This window comes from Lacerta agilis, chromosome 17 (assembly GCF_009819535.1).
Source record: "Lacerta agilis isolate rLacAgi1 chromosome 17, rLacAgi1.pri, whole genome shotgun sequence".
NCBI classification, from domain to species: domain Eukaryota; kingdom Metazoa; phylum Chordata; class Lepidosauria; order Squamata; family Lacertidae; genus Lacerta; species Lacerta agilis.
Window position 1 is genome coordinate 4,567,939 of NC_046328.1, and position 26,553 is coordinate 4,594,491.

The following is a 26,553-nucleotide window of genomic DNA, read 5'->3' on the forward strand; positions in this document are numbered from 1 at the left end:
GCTCTTTACCCTTGCCTTTGACACCTAGATTTAGTTAATAGGAGTCACCCCAGTCTTCTGATGTAAATAGTTTCGGGGGGGGGGGAGATAGCTGAGGGCAGACTGAGGTTGGGGGGGCAGTTTGCCCATGGATGGTTCCCTGCTTTCAGAACTTACCATGAACTCAGCTTTGTTTGCTTGCTTTCTCAAATCTAATGTTCTTCATATCTTTCCTGTGCTGTTTTATCTTCCCTGGGGGCGGGGTTGTAAATAAATGGCACAAGAGGTTTTTTTTTTTAAGAACACTTTGCTCTTAGGAAATACAGGATTAAAGAGAGGCAGTATGACCTTTTGGGAATTAGCAGCTTTAAAAAGTCACCTCGTGCAGTGCAGGTTAATTAAAGTATTGCCTGCCTCTTGGGTCGGGGATTAATTATTATATGACCTGCCATTAACTTGGACTGAGAACTTGAATCTCTCCCTCCAGGATTTCAGCCAAGACAGAGCAGAGTGCATTATACACATCCAAGACTGTAGAGCTACTTTTGTTTTTAAACAAGTTTGTCAATATTTGATTGCTATTATTTGTTAAATCCAGCCTTGCTAATAACTCCTAATAACATTTACATACAAAAAACTAACTAGCCCACCCTAACAACATACCGGAGCCTTTTTTTTTTTGGAGTTTTAAACTGATTTTTAGAAGGTTGTGTTCTGTTGTTTATTAGACATTTTAATTGTTATTAGTAATGCTATGTTTGCCACCTTGGGCTCCTTTGAGGATGGCATGGGGTGTAAATCTGATGAAATACATTTGCTTGTCATTTATATCATGTCCGTGGCCTGAAAAGAAAAAAGCCGCAATATATAGAAATAGCTCTACCTCAGTGTCTAAGGCTAATGCAAGGGTGTCACCAAGATTACAGCTGGAGGGGGGGTTCCCCACACTCTGCATTCCTAGGGAACCCCCAGCCACATGCTTTGTATTCAAGAGAAAAATCTGTGGCCAAAGCTGTACACTATGCATTTGAAATATCATATATTTGGGCCCTCAGTATCTGTTGATTGGTGTCTTAGGATTGCTGCCTAAGGCCATGAAGTCTTACCTTGTGAGAGTGGGAGACACAGGTACCCTTGCTGCACAAACCCTTTCCTGCCTGTCTTGAATGCACAAGATGCAGAGGTTGTCATCACCAGCGTTGCTTGATAGGAAACTGAGCATTGGACACCAGGAATATCTGAACCCCCTGCAGCCACAGTTTCATTGTATGTTAAGGCAGTCAGGGTTAAGGCAACAAGCTGAAGAATTATGTCTGCCTTGGGCATTCACTCTATTGGCATTCACAGCCCTGGAATCTCAGGAGAAAAAGAGTTGCGTTAGCACATGATTCAAGTCTATGCTTTTCAGTGTCAAGCAGGATGATGTGTGTTTGGTGGTGGTGGTGTTTTGTTTTAAATTGTACTATATATTTCATTGCTATATAATGGAGTGGAGCAGCCTTTGCCAATCTGGTGCCTTTCATGTGTTTTTGTTCAAACCATCTGGAGGGCATCAGGTTTGCAACGGCTGGAATAAGGAGTAGGGAGTCAAGTACAGGAGCTGCATAGGTCAGGTGCTGTGATAATAGCACAATACAGAAGAAGCTAAACAGTTACCTGACATTATCATTGCAAGGGGAAGTCAGAATACATTCATCTTGATGCAGTCAAACTCCTTCTGCAGGCTTTTACTACCTGCTTTTGACAAAGCAATTGTCAGTGGGTTGGCTGTAAAATGTGCAGCAAGTCACTAAAATCTTATTTAGGAACCTATTTTGAGCAGGGTGGATTTGATTTAAGTCAAATCAATTTAAATCACTAGTCAGTAAGACTTGATTTAAATCACTAGTCAGTAAGACTTGATTTAAGGGACACGGGTGGCATTGTGGGTTAAACCACAGAGCCTAGGGCAGGGGTCCCCAAACTAAGGCCCGGGGGCCGGATGCGGCCCAATCACCTTCTAAATCCGGCCCGCAGACGGTCCAGGAATCAGTGTGTTTTTACATGAGTAGAATGTGTCCTTTTATTTAAAATGCATCTCTGGGTTATTTGTGGGGCATAGGAATTGTTCATATTTTTTCCCCCAAAATATAATGTGGCCCCCCACAAGGTCTGACGGACAGTGGACCGGCCCCCTGCTGAAAAAGTTTGCTGACCCCTGGCCTAGGGCTTGCTGATCAGAAGGTCGGCGGTTTGAATCCCTGCGACGGGATGAGGTCCATTGCTCAGTCCCTGCTCCTGCCAACCTAGCAGTTTGAAAGCACGTCAAGAGTGCAAGTAGATAAATAGGTACTGCTCCTGCAGGAAGGTAAACAGTGTTTCCGTGCGCTCTGGCTTCTGTCACGGTGTTCCATTGCACCACAAGTGGTTTAGTCCTGCTGGCCACATGACCTGGAAAGCTGGAAGGAGAAAAATAATCATTTCCTTAATAACAGTTTAAATGATTTATTTAACTAAAACAATAACATTATAGCATATGTATCCATGTTTGTTTAACCACTAATGTGGTTAAATGATTTTTTTAAAATAAAAAACTTACACTGAGTTTTAGCACACTTGAAAAACTTAAAAAATCCTTATTTCCTGATGAATAGCCTTCAGGCTATAATGTAACAAAATAGAAAACTATCTTTAGAAAGATTTTTCCTACAAAAGCATTTTATTTTAAAAATCTGATTTAAATCTGATTTTGATTTTGTTAGTTTAAAAAAATCATTGATTTTTATCCACCCTGATTTTGAGTTTAAGGAGCATGAACTTCACTTTGGATATTTTCTAGGAATGCAGTTAACCAACCCGTTTAGTCAGAATGACAGAGCGCAACTTTTAAGTTAAAGACAGTTTTTACATTAAAGCATCAAGAAGTCTGATTATGGATTTCCTATGTCATTGTTTTGCCCCAGAAATTGTAGTTGCTCCCTTGTGTGTGGTTTTTCAAATGGAATGTAACATCAGAGAATGAACCCAGAGGGAGAGCCTCGTGTTTAGTGAATTTGTGTTCCTGATGGGGCGAGGCATTTTCTTTTAAAGCATGGCAAGGATTAAAGAGGTCCTATGTGGCATCAGCCATTCTGCTCAAAGTGCTTAAAAACAGATAAAGCCAAACACCGCCTCCCAAGCAGTGGACCAGAAAGGAAGCCAGGTGGCCGTGTCCACCCTGTCTAGACTTAAGCCCGTCACAGATGCAGTTGCTGCCATGAGCCATTACAGGATTATTTGGGGAATAATGCCAGCTCTGGCAATCCCAGGGAAAAGCAAGCAGCTGTCACTGGGCCAGCAGGTGTGAGAGATCAGGGCTTTTGTCCCTGCACTAGATGAAGGGAAAGCTGTCACTTTTTCAAGCCTCTGCGGGAATTCTCATGCCTGCAGTTGCTTTGCTTTCTCTAAATCACTTGCATACAGCCAGGCAGGTGGCAAAGGAGCAAGAGCTGCAGGGCCCATTTTGGTCCCACATCCCATGCGGTTTTTTAAAACTCTGTTCAAAAGCTCATCCATCTCCCGCACTTCCACTAGGGTTGCATGGATTTTCTTCCAGATTAATTTTGAACACTGTCTTCAGTATACAAACAAACACACACCCTTTAGATCAGCTTCCGAAACCCAGGATATCCCAGTACAGGATATCTCAGTTCATGTTGCCTCTTGGCATCCTGCCCTCTCATTTGTCCAGGCACATGCAGTGAGTTTTCAGTGCTTTCTGGCTAGTGGTGGTAACTTGTGCTAGCTGCACTATAGTCAGCATCAGGGAATCCCCTTCAGAGTGATGTCACTGCCCATATATGTGTGTGTGCATGTAATGGCTACTATGTGTGGTTTCCTTGCTCTAAGGGGCATGGAATGGTGGGTGCATCAATAATCATGGCTGGATGTTTCAAGGCACATTTCAGTCCCTCTCTTAATGACAAACAGTTTGAAAATACAGTAGCTGTTCTCAATGAACCCCATCAGCTGTTCTGCGGTTCAGCAAAACATGGACTTCCTCTGCCGTCTTTGAATGAACTGATCATTTCAGGTCATCTGGCGTCACTTAATTCTGTCTCTTCCATGCTCTAGTGACCACATTCCTCATTTTAAATTCAGATTGGAACAGATGCTTCTCTGTTCATTTTTAAAGTATGTTTTTAACCTCTATCTGCAATAGTGTTTGGCAAGTGTGGCGAGATGATCAAGAGGTTAATATTTAAGTCTATCCTCTGTCTTACAAGTTGTTTCCACGTGATTATTTTGTTTTTCGTCCTTTTTTCTTGGCTTGCTCCCTGTTGCAAGCCCCACAGTGACCTTTAAAACCTTTTTGCGCAGAATTTTGCTTGTGAAAGGCAGCATTGAGAGAGAGGTTGAAACGTGGCCCATCTGTGCTGGGCCAGAGTTAATACTTCCCATATAGCCTCTTCAGTACTACTTTTGGCTCAAGTAATGAGGCCATCCTGCACTTAAAAACTTTCTCAGTCTTGATCTTCACCAGCTTTCAACACAGGAAAAACTCCCGAACACAACCAATCCTGAAACGTGAAAGGTGTTTTTAAAGTTGTAGTGATTCTGGATGGGCTTGATTTCATTGGCTTCATTCATTTTTGTAGGCAGGCTCTCAGGAAATGCTTTCAGTATAGCCGAGAAGGAACCTCTGCACATCAACCCTTCATGTTGCAAAGGGTTCTTGGGCATGATCTAACTTCTAAGGCTCTTGGGTCGTACCATTACCCTTTATGAACTGGGTGTGCCATAGAGCATCCCAACGCTCACCCCATGGCTTGCAGTTGCAGGAAACAATCCACAGCAGTGGGTGAGCTATCTTTCCTTTCCTAGAGAAGCTTGTCCTCACCAGCAATTACCTTACAAAGAAAGACCTGATGGGCTTTCATGGGACTCTCCAGCATTCTTTAGGGAGAGGCCATAGCTCAGCAGAAAACCACATGCTTTGTGGGCAAAGGTCCCAGGTTCAACTCAAGGCATCTCCAGCTAAGAGAAATGATGGGATGGGAGAAATCCCTCCCTGTTTGAGACCCTGGAGAGCTGCCACCACCAGTCATCCATTAGGTTAAAATGACAAATACAGTAGTCTGACCTTGTAAAGCTTATAGGAAGCTTATACAAGGCAATTTTTAAAGCCACTGCTCCAGAGTGCTACACCCAGGGCTTTTCTTTTTTTAGCTGGAACTCAATTCTGACACCTCTCAGGTGGACACCATTGCCATTATTGGATGTGGGTGGCGCTGTGGTCTAAACCACTGAGCCTCTTGGGCTTGCTGATTGTAAGGTTGGTGGTTTGAATCCCCGCGACGGGGTGAACTCCCGTTGCTCTGTCCCAGCTCCTGCCAACCTAGCAGTTCAAAAGCATGCCAGTGCAAGTAGATAAATAGGTACCACTGCGGCAGGAAGGGAAACAGTGTTTCTGTGTGCTCTGGCTTCCGTCATGGTGTTCTGTTGCGCCAGAAGTGGTTTAGTCCTGCTGGCCACATGACCCGGAAAGCTTTCTGTGGACAAATGCCGTCTCCCTCGGCCTGAAGCAAGATGAGCGTTGCAACCCCATAGTCACCTTTGACTGGACTTAACCGTCCAGGGGTCCTTTACCTTTACCTTTATAGGAGAACAAGGGAGGTGTTCATTGTGAGTTCCGGCACCTCTTTTTCTAGAAAAATAGTACTGACTATACCCCAAATCCAGAAACTAGCGCAGTGATCAAAAGGGATGTGGCTCTTTTAAGGCACATATTAGCTCCAACAGAAGCTAATGTCTAAACATCTGCTGCCTTTTTTAAAAAAAAGTTGTGCTGTGAGTAGGGCTAGCTGGAGTAGAAACATGGGTTTGCCCTGGCAGCAAGACAGACTATAGTAAGGGGTTTCAATGTCCCCATGAGTCACAACTCATCCCCTTTAGCTCTGCTTTCAGGCCTGGTCAGAATTAAAACTCAGGCCCAGGCAGAGGAAACTAGGTAGCCTTCAAAGCTGTCAGCCTGGTGTGCTATATCTTTGCTTTGTTTTGCTTCAGAATACATTGTTTATTATTGTTGTTTAAATCTGAACCTTCTCTGTTTTGTTGCAGCGGCAAGTTGGTTTCACCCAAGTGGAAGAATTTCAAAGGCCTGAAGCTTCAGTGTAGGGATAAAATCCGACTCAACAACGCCATCTGGAGGGCTTGGTACATTCAGTGTAAGTTGTGCCCATCCTAAATGTTTGGGTGGCCAGCCTGGGACTTTATATACTGCTTAATTGTAAAGAAAACCTCTCAAGTCATCTACATAGCATGTAAATTATATATTATATGCTTTTTTGTAAGCATTTCTTCGTTGTAAAACTATAAAGCAAAATTCGGAGAATTGCAGATTTCAAAGGATAGCTGTGTTTTGGTTTATATATTGATTGAGGAAATGTGAAGTCATCTACATAGCATGCAAATTATATATTATATGCTTTTTTGTAAGCATTTCTTCGTTGTAAAACTGTAAAGCAAAATTTGGAGAATTGCAGATTTCAAAGGATAGCTGTGTTTTGGTTTACATATTGATTGAGGAAATGTGAATTAGGTAAGCGAGTTTCTCCTCCAGCCTTCCTTATGATCTCTCTCTGTGTGTGCATACAAAAACCAGCCCTTTATGGAGAAGATTGGAAGGTTCCCTACTGAATTTCTGTCATGTACAGTAGCTTTAATTCTGCTCCTCATGCCACACTTTGCTTATTGTTTTTTTCTTAACACTTGTGCAGAATCTGGCATGTGCACAGCCCTGGTTCTTTAACAGTGGAAGTCCTGCTCTGTGGCTTACCTAGCATGGCAGTTAAATCTGACCTGGCTTGCTCCCCTTAGAGATATGCACTGCTAATGCTCTGCTTCGTGTTGCAGATCTGGAGAAGCGGAAGAACCCCGTGTGCCACTTTGTGACGCCCCTGGACGGTTCTGTGGAGGTAGATGAGCACCGGCGCCCTGAGGTAAACCAGGCAGAGAACAGTGTGACTGGTACAGAGGATATCGCTTCATGCTGATCTGAGTCTATGCTGCTTTCACCTTAATTGCCTCTGCTTATTTGCCCCTTCCTGTCTTTCCATAGTTCTCTGTTGCGTTTTGACACTGGGGTAGAGAGTGGGGTAAGAAGCACAATGAGTCAGTACATAAGCAAATGCACATATTTGAATGTAGGCTTCCTTTCAGTTCTGGGTGGGCAGGTGGTTCCGACCATCAGGCAGATGATGTATCAGATGCTAGAGGCCAGGTGGTGTAGTTTATTAAGGGTGCTAAGAGTTGTTTTGAGATCCCTATTCCCCGCGGAGCTACAATTCCCATAGTTCCCTAGGGAAACAGATTGGTTCTTAAACCTCTTTGGCAATTGTAACCTTCCCAGAGCCCAATAAGCAAGGAAAGCCTGTTGAGTGGGTGGGAGAGAAATAAATGAAGAGTGGGGAACGGGTTTCTCCCACTCTTTGTTTATTGATTCCTCCCTGCCCCCTGTGCAATCGCATGTGTAAAGTGAGCACAAGTGATGGGCCCACGGTACTGTACATTGCCGCCACCACTTTACTTTTTAAACATTTTTCTTCCTCAGGCTATTGCAACAGAAGGGAAGTATTGGAAGCGGCGGATAGAAGTAGTAATCCGAGAGTACCATAAGTGGAGAACCTACTTCAAAAAAAGGGTATGTTTTTTCACACCCAGTTTTCAATTTGGAAGTAGACCAGTATCTTCTCAATTGCCTCCAGAAAGGAAGGGAAAGTTTCAGCATACCAATGAAGGCTTAAGAATGAAAAGGGTTGGTAATTCAACAGTATTAGTAGAAATATGCTGGCCCCAAACAAAAAAAAATGTCAATTTTGTACTGATTTGTGCATTCTGTTGTCACTCATATTGTCCTCGTTCACTTGAAGAGTCCAAGTATCATCAAACTGTAGAGTTGGAAAGGACTCTGCAGTGCAGGAATCCCAACTGCATCATACATACCCAGAATTTATTGTAGCTATTGAAATAGGGCAGAGCTCAACTCAATGCAGTTGTTCTATCCGAATGGCCAGTTAGTAAGAATTAGAACAAGGGTATTATAGGCAAAGCACAGAGAGAGAGTCCTAAAACATCTAAATATTCTTAAAACATAAACATCATTCTACATACATCAGGAAAGATTGCAGGTCATAGGATGGTAAACCTACTGTGTTTACCATACTGTGATCTGCTTCCTCGCAATTACCGTATTTTTCCATGTATAAGACTAGTTGTTTTCCCTAAAAAAGAATGTAAAAATTTAGGGGGCTTCTTATACACCGATAGCGCCGAGGGTGGACTGGCGATTGGTGGTTGCTGCAAAAATTGGGGGTGTCTTATAGATGGAAAAATATTGTACCTTGGGGTGCCCCAGGTGCCCAGGCCTTTTGAGCCTCTAATGTCACATTTCTATCACTGTTCCCCTGGCAACCAGGCCTTTGTCAAGCTGTTGACATTTCCCTTGCTTCTCCTTTCTGCCAGGAAACTTCAAGGATAGCTGTTTTTACACTCCTAACTCATGCAAACTCATGATAGACTTGGAATAACATCCTAGAGGGTCACTTTCTTGCTGGAAAATGGTCCACTGACTGAACCGTTTCTCTGCTGGCAGCTGGGTGGGTAGAGAGCCTGTGGTGGCACAGCCTCTCTTGGGCTTTTGCCTCTCATTGTGGCTGCCTCACCCCACCTCATGGCTAGCCCAGCTCTTGAGCGATAAATAAAATATTTTGCTTCAAGGCAGTAAGAATCCCTCGCACAAATAGGAGCTCCAGTTCATGGTAACTCTAGAACTGTGTTGTAATTCTGTGGCGGTAAAAAAAACTCTTTTTCTTCTTCAGTTGCAAAAACATAAAGATGAAGACCTCTCCAGCTTGGTCCGGGTAGGTGTTGAGTTAGCTCTTGTTTGTTGTTGGTTAGACCTGAAAGTATTTAAAAAGTGAAATCCCAGCACTGTTAAGAAGAAGGTATTCCTCTTCTTATTTTTGCTTAAAAATTAGGTGTGAAACTAGGGCAGTCTGCAGGTCAGAGGGGAAGTGAGGGGTGCTGTAACCAGTAAAATTCACTGAATTGCTACAGTTGAGCACCATTTTGCATTCCAGAATTCTTTACTGGTATAGAAAATCCACTATGAGTTGGGTTTTTCTTGCTCGCAGCCAACATGGATGCCCATGACTTAACTGAGAGATGTGCATCAAGGTCTGCTTGAAAGGAACCATATCCCCAAAGAATTGTTCATTGCAGAATGTGCTCTGTGACTCTCCTTTCAATTGAGAGAGAAAGGAAATAATTGCTGAGTTTTATGCCTTGTGGACTCTTTGCTAGCTGGGTGCAGCTCTAGACACTCCTGCTTCTTTTAATGTATTCTTTTTGTTTTAAAATGTATTTTCAAAGAAACTCAAGCTGTCGTACAATCCAAACCACAAAGACAGTAATACAAAATAGGGCAGTCCCCACTAAAATTGCAAATACTGGCACCCAAACTGGGCCCTGTTTTAACTTTTCCCTCCCTCCCCTGACCAGGATGATGACATGTTCCTCTGGCACAAAGAGACATACGGCAGGGAAACACCAGTCCCTATGGAACTGGACTGCCTCTTCAGCACAGACATGCTTATGTCGGAGCTGCCAGACACCCTCTTCTCCACACTGTCGTCTCACCAGCCGGTCTCTTGGCCAAATCCCAGAGAGATAGGTAAGAGAAGCTTGCCCTTTCCTGTATCCTCTGTGGAGAAGGAATTCCACAGGATAGGCTTCCAAGTTCTTTCCTGTTCTGGGGGGGTGGGGGGTGAGGAAGTACCTTGCTGTCTTATATCCAAATGTGCTTCCTGGCAGCCACCAGTATTGGGATAGTTTAAAAAAGACCACAGCATCTTGCCTTAGAATCATAGAGTTGGAAGAGACTACAAGGGCCATCCAGTCCAACCCCCTGCCAAGCAGGAAACACCATCAAAGCATTCCTGACAGACAGTGTCAAGCCTCCGCTTAAAGACCTCCAAAGAAGGAGACTCCACCACACTCCTTAGCAGCAAATTCCACTGTCGAACAGCTCTTACTGTCAGGAAGTTCTTCCTAAGGTTTAGGTGGAATCTTCTTTCTTGTAGTTTGAATCCATTGCCCCGTGTCCGCTTCACTGGAGTAGCAGAAAATGCCTTGGAACATTTAAAGCAGGGGTCAGCAAGGTATATCTTGCCTAGGCTGGATCGATCCTGCGGAGATCCCTCCGTGGGCCGGATCGCGCGCGTGCCCGTGATTTTTGGCGTCTGCGTGCGTGATTTTTGGTGTCTGTGTCTGTGCAGATGCAATTTCCTGCGCGTGCGCAGACGCGATTTCCGGCACCACAGAAGCGAGGCACCGCGCTACGCTGCACTGGTTTAGCGCAGCGTGCAAGCGGGCAACTCAGTTCAGGGGCAGCTCGTGGGCTGGTCCAACGACCTCCGTGGGCTGCTTCCGGCCCATGGGCCTTAGGTTGGTGACCCCTGATTTAAAGGGTGTCTCTGACTATATATAGAATTACATCTCCTCTGTATCTGTGTCCCCCCCCAGTTTCACATTTCTTTTTATTTGCCATATCCATCATTTTTATTGTATACTGTATGAGTTTATGTCAGTAAGCTTTTAATTATTTTTTTAAAAGTTTATCTTCCTTGATGACAGGCCCATCCATGCAGGCGTCAGACGTTAGGGGAAGAACTTCCAAGCAAATCCCACTCACTTTAGACATTAAGCACTTGTTTCTTTCCATTCCTTAAGTTGGTGGGGAAGTGGTGAAAGGTGGGAAACTGGTAGAACCTTGCCTTGAATCTAGAGGTCAAGGCAGATTGTTTTCTTTAGAGGAATAGTTTCTAATCCAGAGAATAGTCCTTGGTGAGAGGTTCAGTGATAATGGATAAGCTTCCCTGAAAGAGCCTCTGTGGTTCCATGTACCCAGGTGGTGGTCTGATTCCATAGAAAGGCAAACTGCACCCATCATTTCCAATCCGCCCACAAAACACACAGGCACAGGGGGAGCATTGACGGTATTCTTAAACACGCTCTCAGTTGATATGAGGTGGTAGAAAGTCTCAGGAAACCCTCCTGTGCCCTGTGTGAGCTGCTCTACTTTATGCAGTCTTCCACACACCCTGCCGAATCTTCAGAAACCCCTTGGGTTTTGGGGACATACTAGGTAGTGTAGAAATTGTTTCCTGAAAATAGCAAGTTTGATCATCACTACCTTGGAGGGGAAGCCACCATGTTTTGTACCATGCTGCCATCAGTTTCACAGCTTTTCAGATCACAGTGTTGCTCTTGTTACGTAAATGGGGAGGGTAGCAATGGGAGACTGAAAACACAGAGAAGTTGGCCTGGCTCTGGTGCTGTATCCCAGGGGGCCCAAACTCCAGGTATTAGTTGTTGGGCCCCAGATCTCCTGCAACCCCCCTCCCCACTGCCCCCGCACACCTTGCTTTTGGGCAGTTGGGCACACTGGTGCAGTATTGGTGATACCTGTACCACCCTCAACCTCAGTTTCCAAGAGTCATCCATACTAAGTGTATTCAACACAGTGCCCAGATGTTGTGGACTACAATTCCTATTATCCCTGGCCTAGAAGCTTTCCAGTTCACCTTCTCACTCTTTTTCTCTTTGAAAATTTCCAGCACACTTAGGAAATGCTGACATGATTCAGCCAGGACTCAGCCCTCTCCAACCAAACTGTATGGATACTTTTGAGTTTTTTCAAGGTAAGAATTTCGCAGGGGTTACACACTCTTGTTTGCCAGCACAGATTTCCCCTTATGGAGCTGTATATTGAAAGTATTAGGCTATGCTAATGTTTTGCTGCGTTGCTCTCCACTATCTGGATTTTGGAGTATCCAGCGTTTGTTCCTATAAGGTGTAGTTCCTCCAAGAGGAGGTATGTACTGTTCCACTGGTTTTAGACTGGCAGGCAACATTTGGGTGTGATTAACATCACCAGCAACACCACCGTGCTGAGAATAGAGGTGTATTTCATTTAGCATCATTGCCTCTATTCAGAGTTTAGGGGGTATGAACATTGACCCTTCTGCGGGAAAAGCAGCAGTACCCTCACTCTCTAGGTTGGTCTGCACATGTGGAAGAATGCTGAAGGGGTAGAATGCCCCCGTTTACCAAGAACCTTTACTTGGGTTCTTATTGTTGGATTGTAAGCCTTTGGAAAGGCAGAGTAAAAGTGTTAATAAAAATATGTAACGGTGGTTAAGCTACCCGGGATAGCTTGCATTAAAAGTAGGGCAACTACGTATTGAAATAGATAAACAGAAATTAAATTAAAAAGTTATTTGGGTCCTGGTGTCTTTCTGAGAGGTCCCTCCTTACTAAACACAGCTTTTCCATATGTAAACTAAGCAGATCCCCTTACTTTATTGTTGTTTTCAGTGTGGAAGGTGCTCTTTCCTTTTTCATTTCCTGATGCGTAACAAAGGTTTACTGTTTCTTTAAATCCAGCTTGGCAAAGTGCAGCTGTAAAATGAATAGCAGTATACAGAAGTGATTGTAATATTTGCCTTCTCCCCCCCCCCTTCCATCTTTGCCCAGATCTTTTCTCTTCCAGTCGTCCTAGTTACTTCAATGCTACCCCCATCACTCCTACTGCCAGCTCTGCCCTGGAAGACACCTGCAGCCATTCTTCCCAGGTAAGGATGGGGAAGAATTGTCGGTCAGTGGCAGTTAGAGTGTGTGCTTTGCATGAGGAAGGTTTAGTCTCCCTGCAAGGCTGGGGAAGGTCCCCCAGCTGAAACCCTGGATAGTTGCTGACAGCTAGTGAGTAAATAACACCGTGGGAGGTAGATCTCAGTCGCCTGACTCAGTAGAAGCAGTTTCCTAAGAAGTCTTCCTAGAGTCAAGGCAGTCTGGTCTTTGATTTTCATGTGCATTCTCCACGCCTTTGGGCTGTCAGCCGGTCAGCACTACAGCTGGGCATATTTATCTGAACAAATATTCCCAGATGACTTTTATTTATTTATCTGAATTTATAAAATATCCTTAGGGTAACTCTGAGCAGCATCGCTTCTCTTAATTCAGAATGAGTGGGTGCCCATTTTGGACTCATATAACTATAGATCTTACTACATGAGCTGGTGTGTGTGTGTGTGTGACTCTAGCTGTTTGGTCCTAACTGTGATCACCTGTGAGTATTAAAAGTAGGCGCAGATTATGAAGCAGGGACATTTTTGTAACTCAGGTTAGGGGCCACAAGTTACTTGTTACTTACAGTTTTGTTCTGCCCTTCTCCCATTCCTCCCGTTCCATCTACACAGCAATCTTGTGAGGTAGGCTAGGCCAAGAGATCATGTGTCCCAGGGTCACCAAACAAGTTTCCATATAAAGCAGGGACTTGAACCCAGATCTCCCCAGTCGAAGGCTGACACTCTGTCCTGGGGTAGCTGACGTAATGCAAATGGGTGCCCTTCAGGTGTTGCTGGACTACAAGTCCCATCATCTTTTACCTTTTGTAATTCTGACTAAGGCTGCTGGGAATTGTAGCCCAACAGCATCTGACGGGCACCAGTTTGGCTATCTGCTTTATTCACTCCAGCAGGCAGTCTGTAATAACTAACATGGTTTTATCTTAATAGCTAATAATGGGGCAGGGAAGAGCATGTAACTTTAGTAAGAATTGCTTGAATCCTGACAAGACAGAAGTAGTTTTGGGGAGACAGGGGGCGGGAGTGTGTGGGGGACTCCCTGGTCCTGAATAGGGTAACTTCACCCCTGAAGGACCAGGTGGGCAGCCTGGGAGTCATTTTGGACTCACAGCTTTCCATGGAGGTGCAGGTTAATTCTGTGTCCAGGGCAGCTATCTACCAGCTCCATCTGGTACACAGGCTGAGACCCTACCTGCCTGCAGACTGTCTTGCCAGAGTGGTGCATGCTCTAGTTATCTCCTGCTTGGACTACTGCAATGCACTCTACGTGGGGCTACCTTTGAAGTTGACCCAGAAACTGCAATTAATCCAGAATGCAGCAGCTAGACTGGTGACTGGGAGTGGCCTCCGGGACCATATAACACTGGTCCTGAGAGATCTGCATTGGGTCCTAGTACATTTCCGAGCACAATTCAAAGTGTTGGTGCTGACTTTTAAAGCCCTAAACAGCCTAGGCCCAGTATATCTGAAGGAGCATCTCCACTCCCATCATTCAGCCCGGACACTGAGATCCAGCGCCGAGGGCCTTCTGGTGGTTCCCTCATTGTGAGAAGTAAGGTTACAGGGAACCAGACAGAGGGCCTTCTCAGTAGTGGCGCCCACCCTGTGGAACGCCCTCCCATCAGATGTCAAGGAAGTAAGCAGCTATTTAAAAGACACGTGAAGGCAGCCCTGTTTTAGGGAAGTTTTTAATATTTAATGCTGTATTGTTTTTAACACTCTATTTGGAGCCACCCAGAGTGGCTGGGGAAACTCAGCCAGATGGGCGGGGTACAAATAAATTATTATTATTATTATTATTATTATTATTATTATTATTATTATTAGGTTCCTGTTTCTCTCCCCCAATACTTACTTACCAGTTTAGAAATATAGAAGATCCTATCTGGTATCTGGCCACATTTAACGTGCCTCTTCCCTCTCTTTTTCAGACATCCGACCTCTCTTCGGGTTCTTTGCCTAACACACTTCCCCCAGTGAACCTCAGTGAAGGGCTTGTCACCACCCCAGTTCCTGCCCCTATCATTCCCACTGCAACGGACGTTGGTGCCAACCAGTGCCTTGGCCTGAGGAGTGGGGCGGACTCCTTCCTGCAGCCCTCCAACTTCAATTCTGAGCCCCCTCTGAGCAGCCAGCCACAGTTCCTGTCTCCATTCCCGGCTCTGGTGCCGCTCCTGCAGCCAGGTGTGCTGCCCCAGCCGCTGCCGCAGCAGACTGCGATGCCTCTTAATGCCAGCATGGCTTCCCAGGGGTCCATGTTTGCTGCTTCAGAGGTCCCAAAGTTTGGGCTCTGCAAATCTTCGGTGATCACTCACACAGCCTCAGCCACTCCGACGCACAACGTCCCAGCCACCACCTTCAGCCAGAGCCAGGCTGGCCTCCTGGCAACCCAGCAGCCAGGGGGAGGAGTGCCTTGCAGCCTGACCCTCCAGACTGCCGTGGCACAAAGGCAGCCTCTGCTGCAGCCACGTCCCACCTTCGCGCTCCCAGTGATGAGGTCCAAGAAGCTGCAAAAGATAGTGCCTGCTCAAAAGGCGGAAACTGTCTCCTTGGTCTTGAAAGATGCCTTCATTGCCCCAGGTAAGTGATCCTGGAATGCCCCGTTGGGTTGGGGCCAGATGCAGTCAGACATCATGGGTGCTACCAGTCTGTCTGCAAACAAGGGTCACGGTGTTTGGGGGCTTGCCAGTCTCTGTGTGTGGCAGACACCCTGCAAGTCTGGGAACAAACCTTCATCCTGAAAAATATTCCTCAGATACTCAGCATCCAAAGAGACTGTTTTAGGTGAGTGCAAAAGGGCCTGTGTGGAGACAGTGGGATGTTTGACTTTTAAATAGCAGACCTTGGTAAAGATGAAAAAATCATATATAGATACGTCCGCCAGTTGCCTCCAGGAATCCCACAAGCAGGCCGTGAAAGGAAGAACACACTCCCACTGTTGCCCCCTTGCAAGTGGTCTTCAGTGGCATCTCCCTCCCTTCCATATCGCACACTGTTTATGAAACTCCTCACAACGTTATGGGGTGGTAATCCACTGCTCAGGACACACAAAGCCTCCTTGGGCATGTGCAACTAGTCACATGGAACTTTGGGTCCTGTTCCAGGTTTATAAATTAGCAGCGTGGCATCAGGCGTGGAGAAAAATAACAGCAGGGCAACTAATGCCAAGAGACAGAGTAGTGAGGGCCCTTGAGGGGCAGTGTGGCCACTTTTCTGCTGAGCTGCAGGCAGGAGTGCTATTGGCGTCGCTGCCTCCAGACTTTGCTTGAGGCCTTGAGTGGCTGAGCCCAGCCACTTGAGATGGGACACAACCTCCTCCCCACAAAAAAGCATTTTGCTGGCTTCTATTGAAAATTGTTCATGAAGAAGGAGCAAAGAGTAAACACAAACATGCGGGAAGAGTAAAGCAAGTCATTTTTAACAGTAAATATTTCATAGCCCAATTTTGATATTTTTATTAAAATGCCCAAGTTGTGTCAATTTCCTGCTGTCTGCGAGAAGTGGGGGGCTGTAACTCTGATAACATGAGGCATGGCTATCTTTAGAAGCTGCCTTTATGAAACCTCCTTTTGCCATATAGGCGCGGGTGCCTCGTGCCACCAGGCTGCCGTATGCTAAGGGGCCACATTAGTCGAACTTACTCAGGGCAGTGTCCTCCAGCTGGCTCCGCAAAGGCCTTTCTCTGCCCTTGTCCATAACTGCAGCTGGCAGGCATTGAAAATGGGAAAGGGGTTTTACCGCTGAGCCTCTCTGGGGGTCTCCAACAGCTCCTGGGTGCCACCGCAACTCTCCCAGTCTGTGACTCGTTTTCCCCTCTTGTAACATGAGGCTACTGACCTGCTTCTGATACATTCCAAAGCTTAATTATTTAATGGGCCTGAAAGCCTGAACTGAGCAGAAAGAGATAATTTTTAAGACCCCAGCTTTTCTCCACAGGATGGTGCCAGCTAATCAGCTGGAGCTGTTCTTCTCTTTTCGTAATTTTGTCATTATTTATATTATTTTAAAAGACCGCTTTGGATAATTGAGAATAACAGAGATTTCGCAATGTTAAAGTGCATACTTTAAAGCAGTAGACAAGTAAGGCTGACGTATTGGTTCAAACACTCATTTGCTATTTTGTTTTTGATGTAGAGTGTCACTGCAAATATCCTGGAGAAGTGTGACGGTTTTTGATACTTCAGTAATGGCTTTAGTTTCCAAACAGGGTGCATTCGGGGATAGATGCATTGTGTTGGGATTTCCATAGAGCACCATTGTGGCAAAATGGCAAACCTACCCCATGTTCTTAGTCTGTAGTCCCCGTGCCTCACATAAATAAATACTTAAGCTTGTGTTCAGATCTTGGAGTAGGAATAGGTACAATCAGGAACCACAGCTTCCCTCCCGCCCTGCTGTGGGGTGAGCTCTCCTTACACACACACACACACACACACACACACACACACTTTTACTTGTCTAAATAACACACATAGGCCCCAAATACCTGAAAAACAAACTCTCTCCTTTAAAACCCTCTCAGGTGTTAAGATCAGCAGAGAGAAATCCTCTTGGTAGTTCTACCACCCTCAGAAGTTCATGCAAGCAGCCCATAAGAGGGCACTCCCTGTGGCAGCTCCTTGGTTATATAGTTTCCGATGTGTGCTGAAGATGCTCCTCTTTGTTATTGATTTATTTATTAATTTTTCACCCTTTCTCCAAAAGAAGCCCAGGGTGGCAAGTGACAAACATATTGAAACAATTCCAGTACAGATGCAAACTGGGGAAAATTTCAACTTAAAAGGCTTGTTGGAAGATGAAAATCTTCACTGGATGCCAAAAAGATAACCGAGACTGTGTTGGTCTAATATTCAAGGCGAGGGAATTCCTGACATCTGCAGGAGGCCTTCACCTGCAGAATGCAGTGATTGATTGGGTATATAAGGGGTGAGATAATCTTTACCTTGGCCTTTGACAACTGAGTGTATTTTTAAGACCCTATTCCTGTGACACTAATTTAATCAACCGTGTCATAATTATCTGGCTCCAGCATTTCGTTTCCTGTTTCTTTATATCTGTTTCCTCATGCTCTAGACTTGTGCCATTTCTCCTCATTAAATAGCTGGAACTTTTAAAAAATCTGTCATTCGTTTAAAAAATACCACTGAGGTGGTAGTTTGTGATTGTCACAGAATCTATTCAATCAGCACCCTGCACTAGTAGCCAGAGCTGAATCCTGGCCAAGGGCAGACGTGCGCAGCCAACGGCTGCTAGAAATGGAAATAACCATTTTCTCCTGAGCTCAGTTCTTAAGGGAAGGTTCTACATGTGACCAAAAAATGATGAGTGCTGACCCACAACGGGGTTACTACTCACACTATGTCTATATACACTTGAGCTGGATTGGACCACATGTGTCACAAATGAACTGGCCCATATATCAAGTGTACTATGCCATAGAGTGTAATCTAGTTATTTCCATCTCTCCATGTTCTGAAGGACAGTGCAGAGCACAGGAGGCGAAAATCATTGGGCTAGAATCAATACTTCCTCATGAAGCAGGTGGACTATTAGAGTCGGTGGAATATAGTCTCATTGATTTCAACAGGTCTGTTCTATTTCCACAACCACAATTTTTCACTATTAGCTAGCGATAAGCTTATGTGTGGTCATGTTGAAAACGAATAATGTCATACTTAAAATGGTGCGTTTTAAGTGCTGGATGGAAACCCACAACTTGGCTCCATCAAAGGATGCTCCTTCCCTAGGTTGTGGTTCTCTTGTTCTTCCTCTCCTGGTTCCTCCTTCTGCTGTGTTTTTCAGCTGCCTTTCAGGGACAGTCCAGAGCTGTGATTGTAACTCCAGCGCCAATGAAAAGAGAAGGGGTTTGGGCCCCAAGGATGTCTCAGCCCAATGTTGTAATTGCGCCTTCTGGAATGGCCAGAGTAAGAAGCACAATGTCTGTCTTGGGGCAGGGAATGGGGGAAGACAGGGCAGGTGGTGCTGGGAGCTGCCACCATACAAGACATGCCTTGCGTTTTTCTCTCTGCATTTTGTTCCCAGGCACCCAGAGCAACAGAATTCCACAGCGGTATTCTGCTCAGCAGCCCAGGCCAGCATTCTCCAAGCCCCCAGCCGGTCCCAGCTGCTGTTCCGCATCTTTTTTCTTCTAGTGCAATCCAGGAAGTGCTGGTGAAAGGCGAGCAGGCCCCTTCCCACAAGACCTGCTCACAGGTCCCCTTGCCTTCACCCAGTAAGTTGAAGAAATGCAAATCCTGGAACGGAAGCATCCCTTGCTGCATTCAAATGTGCATCAAGAGAATTTGGGCATGGACATTTGCAAAGATTCAGAGGGTGCTTGATCAGCTCCAGGGAAACTTGAGGGCCTGCTCTGCAGCCTCTGTTTTCAGCACTGGACTCTTCCTGCAGCAGTGCTCTGTTTAACTCATGAGTGCCCCATGTCAGACAGAGAGAGGCCCTCAAGCCACAGTGTGTGGTGGGGAGCTTTGCTCCTCAAGGTGTGTCCCATCTGCTGAAATGGTTCTCTGCTACAGGCACTGAACTGCAAAGTGTGAAGTGATTGATATCCCACAATGCAATTGCAGAAATCAACTTACAAATGAAGGGTGGAAAGAGTTACGTATCTCTGTATTTATTCAAAACATTCTGAAATAAATACTGCCCATTACATTACATAGTAGAGTGCGTAGCCATGTATTAAAACCGCTGCTGGAATTGGTGTGATGGAATTTTTATTCTGTATTTAATTAAGATTATGGTCTAGCCTTCTTCTGGTTAGACTGTTTTTTCTAAATTGTTTTAAAACATGTAATCCACCCCAGGAACAATTGATGAAGGGCGGATTTAAAAGGTTCTTTAAAAGTAAATAGATAAAGAAAACAAATAACCAGAACACGAAAACACTTTTAAATAGACTAAACTTTGTTTGGCTAAATTGGCAAAATCTTTTAAAATATCTAGATAAGCTCAAATGTTTTGACTGGTGCCTGAATGGTAGTGTCAGTGCCCAGCTAACCAAACTGGTGGAAGTGCTGTGAAGCTGCTCTTGGTGATATTGATGTCTGGATAAGTGTATAAATTGTTGGGCAGGGCAGATCTCCCTCTCACACGCTCACTCACTCTCACTCATGTTCACTCTGACTGCTAGGACCACCCCAGACACAGCAGCCATTACTGTATGAAACTGCCTTATGCCAGGCATTGTCTGCTGTTCTGGTTGTCAGCAGCCTTTCCCAGAGATTCCTTTGCAGGGACAGAACGTGGAACTTTTCGGTGTGAAAAGCATGTACTTTGTTGAACTTTAGTTTGTCTCTTGAGTTCTAGTAGGATACCATGCGCGTGCAAGCATGTGTACATGCCCAGTATTCTAAAGGAGCCTGCTTGCCAGGATTGGGGTCTCAGGACAACAGAGAATGGGGAGTAGAGGAAAGGAACTGATGTAGCTTACAGGCTGCCTGCTGCTGGTGAATAAAAACAAAGTCACATGGCTGCTGTAGAACGAGTGGCTTTCACGCTTTCTGTCTTAGGGAGTCTCTTCCGCATCATTTATCCCCTGTGCATCCACACTGGGCTCCTGAAAAATGACAGAAGATTCTTGGACATGTTCTCAGGCTCATGTTCATTCTGTGCAAGCTTAATGAACTCTCCTTCTGCTCTGAGTGAGCTAAGGGTGCACCTAGATCACACCCAGCAGTCACTCATTGGCTTTTTATTGTTTTTATTAAAGATTTTCTTGAGTTTCAAAAGTACATCGTCTCTGTTTTCAGATCACAAAGTCCTTTCTACAGATCAGTTGTATTCAATGCAAGACATTGATGTTGTGGACAGTTTAAGGCCGGGGGAGAAGAGAGGTGGGGAGGGTGAGCTGTGCACTGGCAGAGGAAAGGACAGTTATTGTGTCCTTTTTAGAGGAAATTTGTTCATTGTTACTGACACTGAGAAAAAATAATAATGAAGACATTCCAAGGAGCCCCAGATTGGCCTGGTTCACACATCATGCAAGAGCATGGTTTATCAGACTGGCTTAGCATAATGTGTGAACCCAGCCCAGGTTAAAGGTTGCTCATTAACCAAGGTTTGTAGTTGGTTTATAAATCTTAATGTTTTAGGATTATGTGAGAATGTGGTCCTTCTTCTTAACTCTGGTTAAAGAGTCTTCACCAACACAAAAGCTACAGAGTAAAGAGCAGCAACAAATTCAAACCCCTCTCAAGAGCTGGCTGGTGTTTTTAACTGCGATGTAATAAACCAAGGGTTAAGTGTTTGTCTACCAGGTACCTCATCTGTAACTATGGTTAACATTAACTTCAGTTTAGCTTTATGTCTGAACCACACCATTCCGTTGAAATGGTATTTTACTGCTTTAGTTGATTGCACTTGCATCTGCATATTTTGTGTTACTGTTTTATTCCTTGTCCACCTTGAGAGGGCTTTTGCTTTGAAAGGTGGTAAAAAAATATTTTAAACAAAATAGATTTTTTTTTAATGCTCTTCAGAGTATCAATCAAATCCCTAGAGAGGTTGCTGCTTGATCATTTAATCTGTTGTCAGGAATTCCCTTGGACTGATTGTGGGTTGTCTCCCCCCCTCTCTCTTTCAAAGGCCGAGAATGTCAGGCCTCGCCATGCCCTTCGGACCTCAGTGCCAGCCCTCAGTCCCCACAGAACAGCTGCTCAGGGAAAACTGCAACTGATCCTCAGATGACTGCTTTTAAGGTTGGTGGTTTGGCCTTTTGTGGTTCCTTTATTCACCCATCACAGCATTAATGGCCTGAAGGAATCCACTGTTCTGCATGTGATAGCCTGGGATAGGTCGAAGGATGGTTGCTTATATAGTAATAGGATTATTTTACAAAGAATGAGGGCAGGTCATTGCCTCAAGGAGCTTACAGTATAGAAATAAAAGTACAATGAAGATTGCAGAGGAAGTGGGGGGAAAGGTTTGTTTTTCTTACACGTCCTGAGAGTCTTAGTTACATTAAGGCAGCCTTTGCCAACCTAGTGCCCTCCAGATGTTTTGAACTGCAGCTCCTATCAGCGCCAGCCAGCACAGTCTAAGGGATGCTGTCGTGGAAAACATCTGGAGGGCACCAGGTTGGCAAAGGCTGCCTTAAGCCAAAAGGATGACAGGATTGCTTTGGAGTCTTGACCCTGGTTGTCATTGAGTCCAGCGAACTCTGAACCTTCCTAACTAACCTTTTTCTGTGGCCTGGCTGCTCCTTGGCTTGTTCACAACTGCTGGTCTCTGGTCTTTTATTAACCTTGTTGTGCCAAGAAGTTGGCATTGGCATTGGGAAAGGGCCCTTCCTGGTATTGTGGCAAAGCTCCGCTGTAGAGGTTGATGGTGAAAGTAAGGCAGCAACTATGGAAGCAACTAAAAAAGCCACATTTCTACTTGGTACAGAGTCGCAGGATGAAGCATATTTCAGCAGAACAGAAGCGAAGGTTCAATATCAAGATTGGCTTTAGCACCCTGAACAGCTTGGTGTCAGCAAACTCTAAATCGGTAAGCTGTGAACTGGGATCCTCCATCTCCTGCTCCATCTCTCTCACCTTCTACTGTGGGCAGCAGCCACCAAATCGTGAAGTTCTGTATAAACTTATACAGTCTGACAACCTGTATAAATTCAGCAAATGTGCATCATTTGGGATGGGAGTGATTTTTGTCTTAATTTAATATGTTCTCCCAGTTTGGTTAATTAGTGTAATTTATTTTGGTTTGGCTAGTCACAAGGAAGAGCAGGAGCTGTTCAGGAAACTGGAGCCCTGCCCTAACCGCTCGAAATCTTATTCTGGCCCACTCCTTTAGCTTCTGAGATTTGAACAGCCATGGCCTACAGACTTTGAAGCATATATTTACATCTGTGAGGGTTAGAAGCTTGTTTCGTATTGCTAATGAAAGCTGTTGACAAAAGTACTTCTTCACGCAGCACATAGTTAAATTGTGGAACTCTCTCCCACTGGAGACCGTGGCTGCTGACAACAAGGATAGCTTTAAAAGAGGATTCAACAAATTCATGGAGGAGAATGCTTTCAATGGCTTCTGGCCATTATGGCTGTGCTCTGCCTTCACGGTTGGCATACCAGTTGCTGGAAACGGGTGTGGGGAGAGTGTTTTTGTTCTGCAAGAGGGTCTCCCACAGGCATCTGGTTGCCCACTGAGAACAGGATGCTAGACTAGATGGGCTGTTGGCCTGATCCAGCAGGCTTTTCTTCCGTGCTTCTCAGGATGCTGAAATCTGCTCCCATTTCTACATCCTGCAAGTTTCCTGCACTCCCACAGAATCATGGCATAGAAATGGGTGGGTGTGCGTGTGCAAATGGACACAAACCAGTGGTTTCTCGTCCTCCTTCCTTTTCCTTGAACTTAGGGCACAGTAAACATAGTTCTCTCCCCATACCTTTATCCACAAAACAACCCTGTGAGGTTTAAGTTAGGCCGAGAGGACAACTGACAGACTGACTCGAGGTCAGGGAGCTGCCTGGTTGAGTGCAGGTTTGAAGTGACACTCTGCCCTCCTCCTGCATTGACTCTCAAGTTTGCTGAGCTCACTCACAACGGGCGCCTTTTTGTATCTGCTGCAGATCAGCCATGCCCTCACACTCCAGAAGACAGTGGAATATATCGCGAAGCTTCAACAGGAGAGATCCCAGATGCAAGAAGAAGCCAAGCGCCTTCGGGAAGAGATTGAGGATCTGAATGCTGCCATCATGTGAGGGTTGAAAGCCTTATGGGCTCTCTCTTTCTCTTTCTACCAGAGTTGGGACTAGTCCCAGTGCACACCCCAGTAAATGCTGTCTAGTATACAAGCATGGGCTGGGTGTTGGGGTAGCAGCACTTTCTTCTGTCTTCAAGTAATACCACCTGCTGGGTCAACCCAAAAGCCTTTTCTCTGTTGCAGCGACTGTTTCCAGCTGCATTGGCCTTCCCCAGCCTGGTGCCTGCTCTCCCACCCACCTCCAGGTTGGTGAGGTGGGTGTCCATGAAGGAGGGGTCCTTCTCCGGGGGCTCATGGCTATGGAACTCCCTCCCATTGGGAATCTGCCAAATTCCTACACTGCAGGCATTCAGAATACTCTGAAGACTGATCTTTTTCAACAGACCTTGCAGGGATGGTGTTTGTTAGCTGGGTGTAACAACTGGCTTAATTAATGTTCTCTCCAGTTCTGTAATTTTATGTCAAGGGTTCTAAATTCTGTCCGATTTATATCTTTTGTTTTGTCTGCAAGCCACTTTGGATGGGCATTTGCCCAGAAAGGATCCTGAAAATGTTTTCAAACAAATGAGTAAAGCTACTGAAAGAAATCTCCACAATACTACTACTACTGCTACTACTACTACTAATTTTTATTTATACCCGCCCTTCTGGTTGGGTTGTCCCAGCCACAATACTCAGAGCCACCTCAACCCCAACAGCATAAGCACAATCACTGTTAAAACTGATCTGATTATATAATACTCAACAGCAGTAAAAATGTTAGAATCATTGCAAGCCCAGAGAAGAAAAGCAGGGTCTTCTGATGGCTGAAAAGGGAAAATTTTCTGTAAGCAAGGAGCTACCCCTGAAAAGGCCTAGTTTGGATCAGGTGAAAAACAGAACAACGCAATCTCTTGCTATTTAGTCCTATGTGATCTTTGGTTCTGTATTTTTCTTTCAGTGGGTGCTTCCAGGTGGGGACTTAACTGTCACAAATGGGTCATTGGCTGCAGACTTTTTAAGCCTATTGAATTTTTTTAATGGAAATAGTAAGTTTAGATTAAGGGGATGGGGGAATATGGGCTGGCAGTGTTGTGTGAACACTGCAGGGAAACTTGCATGTGTGAGCAGCACAGACACCGCAATAACCACCAGCCTGGAAGCCCCCAGACTTGCAGTGGAGGGAAGCGTTTCATAGTTTTCTCTTTTTATTCTTCAGTTCTTGTCAGCAGCAGCTCCCTGCTACGGGTGTTCCCATCACACGGCACAGGTTTGATCAGATGCGGAGCATGTTTGAGGAATACATCAGGAGCAGGACCCTGCAGAATTGGAAGTTCTGGATTGTATCCTTTTCCCATGCATGCAAATGAGAGCCTGCCTTGTTGCTGGTCAGACCCTGATCACTGAGGGTGTCTTTTAAAGGCTTTGACTGCAGCTGCTGGGACTTGGGACCTTCTGAATGCAAAGCATGTGCTCTGCTGCTGAATTAAGAGCAGCCTCTTAGCATGACATAAGAGTCCTTAGAACTGCTTTGTTGCATCAAGCCCAAGGGCCATTGAGCTTCCAGGGCAGCCAGCTGTTGGCACCCACGTCTTGTGCATGTTGTTGTAGTTGTTCAGTCGTTCAGTCGTGTCCGACTCTTTGTGACCCCATGGACCAGAGCATGCCAGGCACGCCTAACCTTCATGCCTCTGTCTTGTGCATAGTTAGCGATAAAGGCCACTTGCTTCAGGATGCAGATTTATAGCTTAGCTTTAACAGTCATGGCATACCACTAGATTGTCCCTTAAGTCCACCCAAGCCTAAGGGTCATATGAACCTGCCTTCTGCCTTGCCAGCATTTCCTACTTTCAAAAGTGACTTATAGGTTCTTTTTAATGGAAACGGCAGTAGGCCGGTATCTTTTGCTGCAAGGGGTCACCCATCCTGGAAATGAAAGCAACATGTCATCCAGAAACCACTTTGGCAAGCATGATATGTTGCACTCTCTAGGTTTTGAATTCCCTTAAAAGCCCAAGAGGATTTTGTTGAGTCAGTGGGAGAGACAACTCATCGGAAGCCTTGATGCTTTGACATAGTGGAGAGATGGGAGGGGATTCTCCCAGCTTCAGTTTAAGATTATAACTTCTCATTTCCTGTGATGTATATCAGACAGGAAGGCTCTGGCAGGAAGGGAGCATTTTTATTTTCTTTCTGTTTCAAGACCTTGTTTGTGTCTGAGCCTTGAACATAGCTATGTACAGGACTGGCCTGAAACTAATATTGCTGTCCCCAGTTGCTGCTACTTGACTTCCGGCTTCCCAAGCAGCTCCTGCTTCTACCAGTTAGATTGGTCCAGCCACAGCTGCATGGACATCAGCATCAAACATGGCTAGAAAGTTAACTGATGGGAAATCTCTTATTTATTTGCTTAGAGCATTTGTTGATTGCCCAATCAACAGAGTCCTATGGGTGGTTTGTACCAAGTTCAAAAATGCTAAAAAGTAGAAACATTAAGACACAAATTGAAATGAGCAGTTCAGTTTCCTGCCCCCAAAACCAGCACAAGGTATCAATTACAGAGTTTAAATTCCAGTAGAAACAATCCATTCTGTGGGCAAAAAACATAGTTCTAAAAGGCCTAGGAGAATAAAAAGGGTGTTTGCCTAGTACCCAAAATATCTTGCTGTAAGCATCAGCCAAGCCTCATTGTGTTGCATTTCCCATAATGGGGGTGCCCCACTACAAAGTAGTGGACTGTGCAAGGGTTGGACCATCAGCCCAGCGTCCCATTTTGGCAGGAGGTAGCGAACTCTTCACTCTTCATTCAGGGCACTGAAGAAGAGTTTGGATTTGATATCCCGCTTTTCACTACCCGAAGGAGTCTCAAAGTGGCTAACGTTCTCCTTTCCCTTCCTCCCCCACAACAAACACTCTGTGAGGTGAGTGGGGCTGAGAGACTTCAGAGAAGTGTGACTAGCCCAGGGTCACCCAGCAGTTGCATGTGGAGGAGCGGAGACGCGAACCCAGTTCCCCAGATTACGAGTCTACCGCTCTTAACCACTACACCACACTGGCTCTCACTGTGCCAGTCTTCCCCTCTGGCCTGTTCCCAGCGCCTGGTGCTCTGAGCATCCAGGTTCCATTCAGCTGCCCCGTTGCTTTTATCCCTGTTAACTGATCTGCCCATCACCTCATAGAATCATAGAGTTGGAAGAGACCACAAGGGCCATC

General features: G+C 45.3%; 1 protein-coding gene across 1 annotated transcript in view; it reads left to right on the forward strand.

Moving 5' to 3' along the window:
- MLXIP (MLX interacting protein) overlaps positions 1-26,553 on the forward strand; it is a 50,808-nt gene that overhangs the window by 21,316 nt on the left and 2,939 nt on the right. Inside the window, exons 2-13 of the mRNA XM_033174383.1 lie at positions 6,058-6,164; positions 6,853-6,938; positions 7,550-7,639; positions 8,817-8,858; positions 9,499-9,670; positions 11,616-11,699; positions 12,535-12,632; positions 14,576-15,224; positions 21,246-21,358; positions 22,047-22,148; positions 23,228-23,355; positions 24,560-24,683. Coding sequence (XP_033030274.1) covers positions 6,058-6,164; positions 6,853-6,938; positions 7,550-7,639; positions 8,817-8,858; positions 9,499-9,670; positions 11,616-11,699; positions 12,535-12,632; positions 14,576-15,224; positions 21,246-21,358; positions 22,047-22,148; positions 23,228-23,355; positions 24,560-24,683 — 1,795 coding nt within the window. The remainder of the gene's footprint in view (positions 1-6,057; positions 6,165-6,852; positions 6,939-7,549; positions 7,640-8,816; positions 8,859-9,498; positions 9,671-11,615; positions 11,700-12,534; positions 12,633-14,575; positions 15,225-21,245; positions 21,359-22,046; positions 22,149-23,227; positions 23,356-24,559; positions 24,684-26,553) is intronic.